We start from the raw sequence: 11508 nt of genomic DNA, 5'->3' as shown, positions 1-11508 counted from the left end.
TTTCTTTACGCTCCCTCTCTGTCCCTCTCTCTCTTTTTTAGTGATTTTAAGTAATTCATTGACAGACTGATCAGAGGACGCATGGGCTGCTGACGTGCAGCTGGACCAGTTTACTGTAACAGGAGGATTGTGTTTTTCCAACTTCTCTAGGTCGCTTTGCCTCTTTAAAAAGCTTTTCACTCAAGGATCCGGATGCGTGAACCGTCGGTACACCAGAGAGACATGGACGGCTTCAGCAGAGTCGCTTTTCGGAGGAAACAACGAAGTTTGGATTTCCCGGATCCAAATGAAACAGGTAAGTTCATGGGAATGTTGGGAAGCAGCTTTCATAATTAAGTACTAGAACTGTCATCTACTGCTGTTTTTTGTTCATGTTGTGTATTTGATCTGGTCTGGTTTTGATAGTTTATTTAATATTAAGAATAAAGGTTCCATGTGCGTCCTGTGCGTTTCCAATCTGGGATCACAGTGACCCAGTGCTGGAACTTTGTGGCTGTCAGAGATCCTGTGTTTTATCCATCGTGTGTTTTGGTCGGTGTGGTTGGGAAAGCATGGAATAGTCAGACTGCAGCTACACACCTACATTACAGCCTGTTTACACACCACTGCTGACTTACTGACTGCTCAGCAGGAATGAAGGCTTTCAAAGGCAAGCCCCAACCTGTTGTGTAACCATTGCAGGCTGGAGGGCATGTTTTCCTTTCATTCTGGAGAACACCACTCATTCCAGGTCCTAGAACCCTGTCTGCTCAGGATGCAAGGACAGTTATCAACAGACTCCCATGTATTCTGTGTTCATCATAGTGTTCATCAATGCTCAGAAATGTTTTACACATCAGGGTGGAAGAGTTGAAGGTTGAGAGAAACGTACTCTGTATCCCAGCGTTACACTCTTTAGTTGCTTCCAAATCAATTAAGGAAAAAATCTGCAGGTTTGTCTCCAAAAAAATCAGCCGATATTGTGTCGTAATTGTAGTTATTAAAGTGTATTTGAGTTGTAAAGTTTTTGCTTTGGTAAAGGCATGTTTGTGGATTCTGTCAATTTGAAAATATATTTTGTGCCTTTAAACTGGTGTTTTAATATCAGCAAAACTGTGAATATTGGCTTTACTCCTCCTTTAGCACTGTAACATCTATGTTCCTTCAAGCTTTTGTAATGCAACTCAGTGACCTTTTTTTTTTTTAAAAGTAGTATTACAGTGTAAAGAAAAGGAAGTGATGATAACTAATGACAGAATTGTTTTTATCCTTTTATGTTTGGGTAAAGATATACTTGGAAACGTCGAGCTACTATTCCTTAAAATGAAATTGCAGCGAGGCCCGTCTGCTCAGGTTTTAAGAACAGTTTCTCTACAGACTTCCATGCATTTTGTACCACAGCCCGTCTCCTTACTGACTTCCAGATGGATCCCTCAGAGCTGCATCGTGGCAGCTGTAACTGAACATTTGCCCAGGCCTTGCTCCAAATTTCACTTTCCATATTCCTCAACCAAAAATGAATCCAAATACATGTCAGTCTTCTGTTCAGGCGTGACCCAACGGACACAGGAGGCCCCGCACCACTTGTCTTATCTCGCAAACTCTGCAGTGTACTTGTGCAAACACGCAGCCGAAGACACTGTAAGATGTGAACTTTGCTCTGTGCCACCGACTGCTGAGATCAGGTGAGTGGCTTCAGCAGGTCTGAGGGTAATAAGATGTAAGACAGGAAGTGAGGTGAAGACCAGCAGGGATGTTATCTGTCAGTGAATCACAGCATTTGTGCAATACTGGAGCCATATTCTGAAAAATGTGTGTTCATCACAGCAGCTTCCACTTGTATTGCGCAATATCACCTCATACTGTAGATCAAGGGTGTCCAACATGAGGCCCGTGGGCCAAAAGTGGTCCTCCAGAGGGTCCAATCAGGCCCTCAAAGTGTAAAAATTCCAGAGAAGACATTAACTGCAGATTGTAAATTAGTAAAACTATAAATTTAAAATCATTTCTAGACCATGACAAGATGTTTTATCATAAAGTAAAATACTAGATTGTTCATTGTTCTTTTGTTGTTTTGTGTCTCATTTTTGTAATAGTTTGTTTTTTGTTGTTTTTTTTGTCTGACTTTTGTCATTTGTCTCGTTATGTTTCTGGTTTATGTCATTTTGTGTTTCCTTTTTGTCTCGCTTGCGTTGTCTACTTTTTTGCTGTTTTGTTTCTTGCTTTTGTCATTTTTTTGTCTTGTCATTTGTATAGTTTGTTGTCTAATTTTTGTTGTTTGTCCATTTTTTTTGTCACTTTGTAACTTTTTTGTCAAATTTTTTGTCTCTTTTTTTGTTTTGTTTCGTGTTGTTTGTCTCATATTTTTTCTTTTTTTTTCTTTTTTTGTCATTTAGTGTCTCATTTTTGGAATATTTTGTCTTGTTTTTGGCGGCTTTTTTGTTTGTTTTTTTTTGTCTGACTTGTCATTTTGATCATAAAGTACAATACTATATTGTTCAGATCCAGATACCTGTAATTAAACTTTCGAGTTGTGGTTATTCATAGGTTATTATGCTGTGATTTTACTGGTCCGCCCCACTTGAGATCAAATTGAGCTTAATCTGGAACCTGAACTAGAATGAGTTTGACAACCTTGTTGTAGAGACTACAGAGTGCATTTTGTGCTTTTGTTTCATCTGCTTTTTTGTTTGGCCAAGAGATAAGAAAAAAATGTGGCGCTGAATCCAAGGTTTTAGTGTGGCCATAAATAATAATGTGGTCAATATGAAGCTTTGGCTAATCAATGCACACTTTTAATCCAGTAAGGCGGATCTCTTCCAAGAATTAATAGGATTTGTGGTTTTCTATCATCATCCATGTCCTACTGTGCTACTTCAAACAAATCATGAATCTGTGGAGGATTTTATCCAGTTAAAGCACTGAATCCAACCAATAAGTAAACCTCCATTGCCACAGTTAGGAGTTACTGCTTTCATTCAGTTTAGTCTGACTCCTAATGATCCAGTGTTTTTTATTATGGCTGGCCACAAATATCATCTGAATTTCAGCAGAGAAGCAATTTTTTACTTTTAATCATCTGTCATGCTCTGTCTCTGTCCGCCTGGAAGATTCACTGGCCCTTCAGGAGCTTATTTTACGCTGGAGAAGCTGCTTTGTTTTCATTTCTGTCTATTTTGATCCCATCTTCCTGGATAAATGGTATGAAAATAAGCCATTATGTTTGCTGTGTTTTCATTTGAATGTAGACCACAATCTGTCAGCGCCTGTCTCGTCTTGTCAGTGGAACAGATTTGAGTTGCACAAACGTGAAATATAAATATCAGCACTGTGCTCTCTTTGGATAGAGGTGGAATTGTATCTGTCAAGTTTGCAATAAGTAATCTGTTTTCTCTGCTGCGTCTTTCCCTCGTAAACATCCCACCAAAGCACAGTTCTACATGTTCGGTCATGTGTTCACAGTTTGGTCCCAGTAGCTTTAAAACATGCAGGCTTGTGCTGATGTTACTGTGAAGACAGCTGTGTCAGTCTCAACAATGGAGCTGTTTGTTTTCGCTCTCTGCTGGGACAGAAGCAGTGGGACTGTATGAATCAGAAGCTGTGTGGCTGCTAGCCTGCTGCTGCTGCTGCTGCTGCTGCTATTGTTCTGCTGCACTGATGTCCATTCATCCACAGCTGAACCCTCTTACTGTCCTCCACTGGCTTTAACTCACTCCACTCAATAGTGCAGCTCAGTGCATGGTGGCCTAAAGATGATTACTTTTTATGTGCCATGCTTTGCTCTAACACATCATTACAAACCAGCCACAAATCACAGCCCTGGCTATGGAGCGGTTTTTGAGTTCTAGAAGGCCTGTTGGAAAGCATTTTCATTTCTCCTAACTCTGTGGTTACACTAAAGTTACATTTTGTAAATAAGTTGAGATGAGAACAGGAATCTCAGCCTCTTACAATAGAAACCAGGCTGAGAAGATAAAGAATTCCCACATGAACCAGAAGCACATGTTTACTTTCATAAATGTAGTTCTTCCTAATATCTATATTTACTATACTATGATGTTTTTGTGCTACACAAGTATAGGTCACTATGATTGTCATAATAAAACATAGTAACTTAATTTATGTATCTACAGGTATACATATAAAAGAATGATTTTAATTGGAGCTCCACTAAACAAATGTATATTAGTATCTGAAAAAAAAAAATTAGTCTTTATTGTTATGGTTTATTCTCACTATCCTTGTTTCCAGAAGCATTTAGATGCTAGAAATGGCAAAAGCTGAAAATTACAATATTAAATTTATACTATGAAACCTGTCTGACCCAGGGATTAAACTGTCCTATCAATGGTTTTGCAAGTCTTAGCCATCCTCCTGCTGTGACAATCACACTTTTGGTGTTGTTATACGTGTTAATGTTCAATCATATGTTTACAACTGTTCCGCAATGAATATAGTACTGACTTTTGACTTTAAAACAGTCAGAGCAGTCACAATATCTATGACAATATTCACAATTACATATTTTCCCCAGCTTGTTTAGCCCTTGTTTGAATCATGCTCAGGTAGATTCAAAAACATTTAGAAATTGGAAAATAACTGAAGCACCATACAGTGTATTGAAATTCAACCAAAACTATAATTTAAAATGGACTTGGAATTTTAAATTTAGCATTCTGTCTGAGACTGAGTGCACGGATTCAACTTTTTAAGCCACAAGACAAGATATAGTGTGTTAAAGCAGAGAAGCAGTATACCTGTTTATTACTGAGAACATTTCATCTGCTCAGCCTTCTCAGGTTTTCTTGCTTTGAGAGTGAAAAAACAAAAAGATGAGACAGAAACTGAAACCACACAACACAGTTATTCCTGGATATCTATCAGAAAGCCCAGTTTGAGTTAAAATTGATGTCTTTCACACATTTTCCTGCTCCTGTTGTTTGCTATGCTCTCTGAATATATTCTGTTCCCTCTTTGTTCTTTGTACATTCAGAACATCCTGATATTCTGTCAATGTATTGATCTTCATCACTTTGATTTTTAAATTTTATCAGATGTTTTGCACCAATGTTCAAAGGTCTGGTGTTGTCATGAGATAACTGTTGAATATTGGCTAAAATCCACCTCCTTACCAAACCTGTTATTGATCTTTGTTAAAACACAGAGCTACTTTTTTTCATCATGTGGGTCTTTTCCCCGAGTTTGCCGTTTGTCTAGAGACGTCTCAGACTGTGATTCCACAAGGTGTGGAGGTGGGTGTTGGTTTGTTCAGCTGATAATCACAGTGGGTGTGTGCAGCAGGAAGTGTCTAATACCTGAGTGTGTTTGTGCAATGAACCTCAGCAGTTGCACACACGTACTTTTTACATATGGGCATTACGGAAGGTACTGGTGCAGTTTGCAGATGTTCCAGTAGGGGGCAGTAAATGCCCAGAAATGTTGTAGCCATCAGGGTGAAAGAGTTGAAGGTTGATTAGAGTGTGATGCAGAGAAATGTGGACTATATTCTGGCGTTATACTGTGCAGCTGCTCCCTAATCAGTTAAGAAAAAAAATCTGCAGGTTTGTCTTCATAAAATCAGCCAATATTGTGTCGTCATTATACACTGTAAAAAGTGTATTTTAGCTGTAAAGTTAAGTAAAGTTTCTGCTTTGGCAAAGGCATGTTTGTGGAATCTATCAACTTGAAAATATACTGTGAACTGTAAATAAACAGTAAATAATAGCTTTGTTGTTTCTTTAGCACTCTAACATCTATGTTTCCTCAAACTTTAAAAAGAAGTAGGATTACAGAGTAAAGAAAAGGAAGTGACGATAACTAATGACAAAATTCATTTTAGCTTCTTATGTTTGGGTACAGAAATGCTTGGAAACGTCGAGCTACTATTCCTTCAAATGAAGTTGCAGCGATGTGAGCCGTTCATTTAAGAGGACTCAAATATTTTAAGTACATTTAACTTAAATCAACAGCATTCATATTAATTTTTAACTTAATTCATTTAAGCTGATTCAACAGTTCTTTTTTTTCAGTGTATTTCTGTGACACAAACACATACAAACACACTATTCCTGTGATTCTGAGAAGACAGGGGGGACAAGCCTGCAGGAAAAACAATGAGAAGGAAAGAGGAAACTAACAATGAGCTACTTTTAGACTGTTTGTATGAAAATGTGTAGAATTTCCTCAGAAAAGTGGGCGGGTAGCGTAAAGTCACTTTCTATATCAGTCACCATTCGAGGTCAGCCTGTTCTCTAATAGGATTTCTAGTTTATTATAAATGTATTTCTGTTTTACCTTCCAACCTTATCACCTGGGTTTGATACACTGAATCCCAGAATGCTCAGTCACTCCAAACCTAAATGCCTGCCGCGTTTCCACCCGGACGCTGTTATTTCCATGCACCAGCCAGAGCTTCCTGATTGCAGTGAGTGTCGTTTCCCTCCCCACCTCCTGACTGGCATTGTTAGCCGAAAAGGGTCTTCCCAGAAAGCTACTGTACTCTGTCACCTTCCAGGCTCAGCCCGACGCTCAGAAAAGCAGGATTCAGACCTGTTGCTTTGGCCTGCTGGGCACCGAGGAACCAGGGGACGCTTTGAGGAAGTCATTTCACACAGAGGAAAATATGGAGAAACCTTTTTTTTCACCTTTTACGAAATTTACAACATCCTGTGTGCAAGAGGAGGGAGAGATGTGAAGGTGTCAGTGTCTGGATGATTCATCTTCAGCTTCAGGCTTGTTTTTCTTCACTTGAGGTGTAGTTTAGTACAGAATAGTTCCTGTCAAAGGATCTCCTCTGCCTGTTAGTGCACTGAGGTAGAGGAAGGAAGGAAGAGGAGAAAGTACCAACCAGAGGGGTATTTTAAGACGCTTTTCATGTAGAAAGGGAAACTGTCGCTGTCATTTCTTACACGGACTCAGCATGGATTGCCTCTCCAGTAGATACCGGAGGTCCCGTCTGAGACATGTTCCTTCGGGTAGGTGATCCTTACATCCTGGACAACACATTGCACTGAAGATGAACGCTTTAAATAGTTGAATATATGTGTTAGAAGGAGATCTGGGGTTTCTTTTTCCATTCTTTTTCAAAATGAAAGACAGTGGACTGATAATGAAACGACGCCGCAAGTATTGGTTTTGGAGCCGGAAAGGTAAAAACTCAAAGATGTGTCTTCTCTGCTGTTATGGTAAGATCTGACACCTCCCTCTTTGGATTCATGCAGACATTTAAAAAGTACAGGGATGAGATTATGTTAGAAGTTGTATTTTTCCTGCCCATCCTCTCACAAAACTCATCTGTGACTCATTTTTCATCACCATTAAACTTCCCCTCGATTCGTTCACCGCTGCTCTGTCTGACTGGCATTCAGCTCATCGTCTTTTCAGCCAGAAAGCAAGATCCAGTTTCTGATGTTCTTCATCTTCACTCCCACAAAGGCCATTAATTGTGCTGCTGTTCCTCTTGACCATGTGTTTCTTGGAAATGCTGTTGCTGCGCAAAACAAATTACCTTAAAAGCTTCCTCCTCTCTGCAGCATACGTGTGTAATTCTCATTTTAATGAGGTTCTGTTAGCAGTCAGCAGTTTACCAACATGAATGTTTGGTAAATGCACGCTGACTCTATTACTGGTCATGTTCAGTGCTCTGAGTGGTGATTCACTGAGCCGCTGCGCTGCTCTCCATGTGAGGGAGCATTTAAATCCACCATGCTGGGAAAAAAGGGACAGTTTTGTTCTCGGAGGCCTGGGAACCGTTGCCCCCCTCTTAAGACTCTCTTCCAACCACTCTGGCCTTTTGGCAGCATCCCCATCGGCCCCCGTTAGCCGACTGTGTTGGTGCAGTAGTGCATTGGAAATGAGGATGTGTGTTGTAGCATCGCAGCCCCCTCAGCTGTGCATCTTTTTCTGGGATGCCGTGTACGGTGGGTGAGTGGGTTTGAGTCACCCTTCTTTAATAGTGGACTACAGAGAAAACAGTGTGAGGCATTCTGCTTTCATTCTCCATGGCAGGAAGGAAAAGGCTGGGAACGCCAGCGTGCCCTCGTCCTTTCACCATACTTATTGTTTCAACGTGGGAGAGGGTGCGTATTTAGCTGGCTTCATTTTGTAGTTTCACTGGAGCTTTAAAAAGAAAGTCTAGTTTGGGGAAAGTTTGAGATGTGTGTTTGTGAAATTTGAGTTTCCTCTTACTTTATGATAATTTATGGTCAGTATTATTGATGTTAATAGGTTCAGTGAGTAGTCAATAGCAGGAGGAAGGTGATAAATGAGCTTATCTGAGATGTATTGGACTGAATGACGATATTACAATATATATGGACACACCTAATTCAATGGTTTTTATTTAATTATTGTAGATTAATACTGAAGACATCAAAACTCTAAAAGAATACATATGGAATTATGTTGTAAACAAAAAAGTGTTAATCTTCAGTATTAATCTACAATGTAGCAAACAATATCAACAAATAAAAAGCATTGAATGAGAAGGTGTGTCTAAACTATTGACTTTTTATTGTATATATTATGCGTTATGATGATTTATTATAGCTTTCAATGGCAGAAAAGGCGAATTTTCGAGCTAGATAGATAGATAGAGCTGCACAGTGGCGTAGTGGTTAGCACTTTCGCCTTGCAGCAAGAAGATCCCTGGTTCGCGTCCCGGCTTTCCCGGGATCTTTCTGCATGGAGTTTGCATGTTCTCCCTGTGCATGCGTGGGTTCTCTCCGGGTACTCCGGCTTCCTCCCACAGTCCAAAAATATGCTGAGGTTAATTGATTATTCTAAAGTGCCCGTAGGTGTGAATGTGAGAGTGCTTGTTTGTCTTTGTATGTAGCCCTGCGACAGACTGGCGACCTGTCCAGGGTGTCCCCTGCCTTCGCCCGAGTCAGCTGGGATAGGCTCCAGCCCCCCCCGCGACCCTAGTGAGGATTAAGCGGTGTATAGATAATGGATGGATGGATAGATAGATAGATAGATAGATAGATAGATAGATAGATAGATAGATAGATAGATAGATAGATAGATAGATAGATAGATAGATAGATAGATAGATAGATAGATAGATAGATAGATAGATAGATAGATAGATAGATAGATAGATAGATGTTAGTGAGCCTACTTTACTTCTAGCAGCTTCTACAGCTTGTTACCTGTGGACTAGGGAGCCTCTCCCTCGCCTTAGTTGTGGGGAGAGTGGTGGTACTGAGGCAGCAGGCTGCTGACAATCTACAAAAAACTGATAAATTAAACAGATATACAGTGGTGACACTCGTTCTCCCTGGCTCAGTCAGAAGTGTTAATTATTCCTGCAGTACAACGTTTTAGTGAGAAGATCACTGCTCAGTGTGAGACATGCAGGATGAGTTCTAGTGATGCTGCTCTACAAAAATGTGAAAATGTGACGAGCTACAAGATAGATAGATAGATAGATAGATAGATAGATAGATAGATAGATAGATAGATAGATAGATAGATAGATAGATAGATAGATAGATAGATAGATAGATAGATAGATAGATAGATAGATAGATAGATAGATAGATATTGAAATCATATGAAAAGGTCTTTAATCAGAGAGATATGATGCATTTGACAGTCATGTATAAAACATTTTAATTTAGACTCGAGCTAATTCAATTCTGCTCTACAAAAAACAGCTACAAAAACAGTTACATGAACATTTTTCATTCATAAATACATGATAGACGTATGTGTTAGTCATGACTCTGCTTGGTGTGGTTTTTGTTCTAATAAATGTTCAACAGTAATCAGTGTCAGCTGCTAATGAAGGATGTGTGTGTTTTGTAATAACCAACAATCTGAATATAGCTGTGTTGGTCGGTTAGTATCTGTGGCTAATATTATGGCCCAGAAAAGACTCTCACTACTGTCTGAGCTGCAATTAAATCATGTCCAGACATTTATGATGATGATAAGACATACTCTTTAACTTCTGCTTTATCACAGGTCTCAGAGTATTTTCTAGTGAGACTCTATGCGTTTCATCCACATTTTCTGGTTTGTATTATGTAGTCTGCATAGTTTTTTAGGGGTTTTACTGGTTGATCTTACTTCCTTATTTTGGTCATGCTGAAGCTTTTATATGAGCTTCAACAAGACAGAATGTTGCACCTGGACGGGGTATCATGTGAAGATGCTGAGCCAGATTTAGCACCATTTGTTTGTTTTTATTTGGTTGTCAACATCTTTTCTTCCTCCTAGAGAAAAGAATTCTGTCCTTCCTACATCATCTGTTTGCTCTTTTTTTCCTCTAAAGCTTCTCTCTCTCTCTTTTTTTTTGCCTCTATCTTTGGCTCTTTCTCTCACTATTGATCACCATTCCAGCTAACATACCACACTTCTGTCATCAAGCTCGTGATTGTTTAGCGAGAAGCAACTGGAGGTGCATTCTTGAGCTTTAAAAGACAGGTAGAGGAATATATTTGTCAAGGGGATACATTTAAGACTGCATTCAGATGTGCATATATCATATATATTTATTTATTTATATATATTGTCTCACAGATTTCCTTGAGGATTTAATGCTTTTTTTGTGTTGTTCTTTGCACAACCATGCTCCACTATCTAATCTACCAGAGCTTACCCATTCCTTCCCACCTCCGTTATCAAAAATGTTGCTTTATGTTTTGGTTGTCAGCATAGTTGTGAGCTGGATACAGGATTTTGTTGTGCTTATCTCAGTGAAATTTACACACACACAAGATTTTTTTCCTTCTGCATTCTTGTTTCCTAATGCATAAAATTCAACATCTTCCTGCTGAACGGGCCTCACACATAAATGCTACTGGATGTTTTCTAGAGGGGAAAAGGAAGAAGCTGCTGTATGCAGTTTTGTCTGTGGCCACCTGAGGGCTGCTGATGTGCAAAAACACCAAGCAGAATGTTGTGCTTCAGCCCAGGACATGCTTATTCGTCACAGGTGTCGCTGATATTATAAGCATAGATTCTGTTCATTTCAACAGCAAGGCCGTACGCACAACACCTGAACCGAAAGCCGCAAATTAACATTCATTTATCACTGCTTTATATATTTACACCTTAGATTTCTCCACTGTGCCAGACTGTGAAAGAAGACGTTGTATATTTGAACGCCTCAGTGTGAAATGTCAGCATCCCACGCTGCCTGCAATCCGTCAGAGCTGAGCACTGATCAGCCCAGCAGGTTGAGATGAGATTGAGAGAGTTAAATGGTGGAAAGGGGAACGTAATCAATCCTGTTAGCCAGGACGTGATTTGCAAAGCGTTCACAGAATAGTAATTGAAGCCGGCAGAGCAGATCCGTAGCAGGAGGGATTTTCACACAACACTTTCAGTGTTTCACCTGCGTGCAAAGAGAAGTCAGCAATACATGACTGAATGGCACTTGGCTTCAGAACATGACCTTTTTTATAAGATCAACAGCTTTAAACACACACACACACACACACACACACGTGTTGGTGCTGCTCACAGACATGAAAATAATGAAGTCCTTATCGCCCTCAGTGATCCCTCTCTACTCTTATTGTT

General features: G+C 39.7%; 1 protein-coding gene across 3 annotated transcripts in view; it reads left to right on the top strand.

Annotated features, from left to right (window-relative positions):
- Positions 1–11508, top strand: part of fgd4a (FYVE, RhoGEF and PH domain containing 4a) — a 61404-nt gene continuing 49896 nt past the window's right edge. The window contains exon 1 of one of the 3 annotated variants that reach the window (XM_023269123.3): positions 1–295. In XM_023269123.3, coding sequence (XP_023124891.1) covers positions 193–295 — 103 coding nt within the window. In that variant the 5' untranslated portion in view covers positions 1–192. Of the gene's footprint in view, positions 296–6644; positions 6954–7126; positions 7164–11508 lie in introns of those variants that run through there. The other 2 variants (XM_035947620.2, XM_023269124.3) reach the window with 2 other exon arrangements.

This window comes from Amphiprion ocellaris, chromosome 3 (assembly GCF_022539595.1).
Source record: "Amphiprion ocellaris isolate individual 3 ecotype Okinawa chromosome 3, ASM2253959v1, whole genome shotgun sequence".
NCBI classification, from domain to species: domain Eukaryota; kingdom Metazoa; phylum Chordata; class Actinopteri; family Pomacentridae; genus Amphiprion; species Amphiprion ocellaris.
Note: the sequence above shows the minus strand (reverse complement) of the source record. Positions and strands in the feature narration are given on the sequence as shown.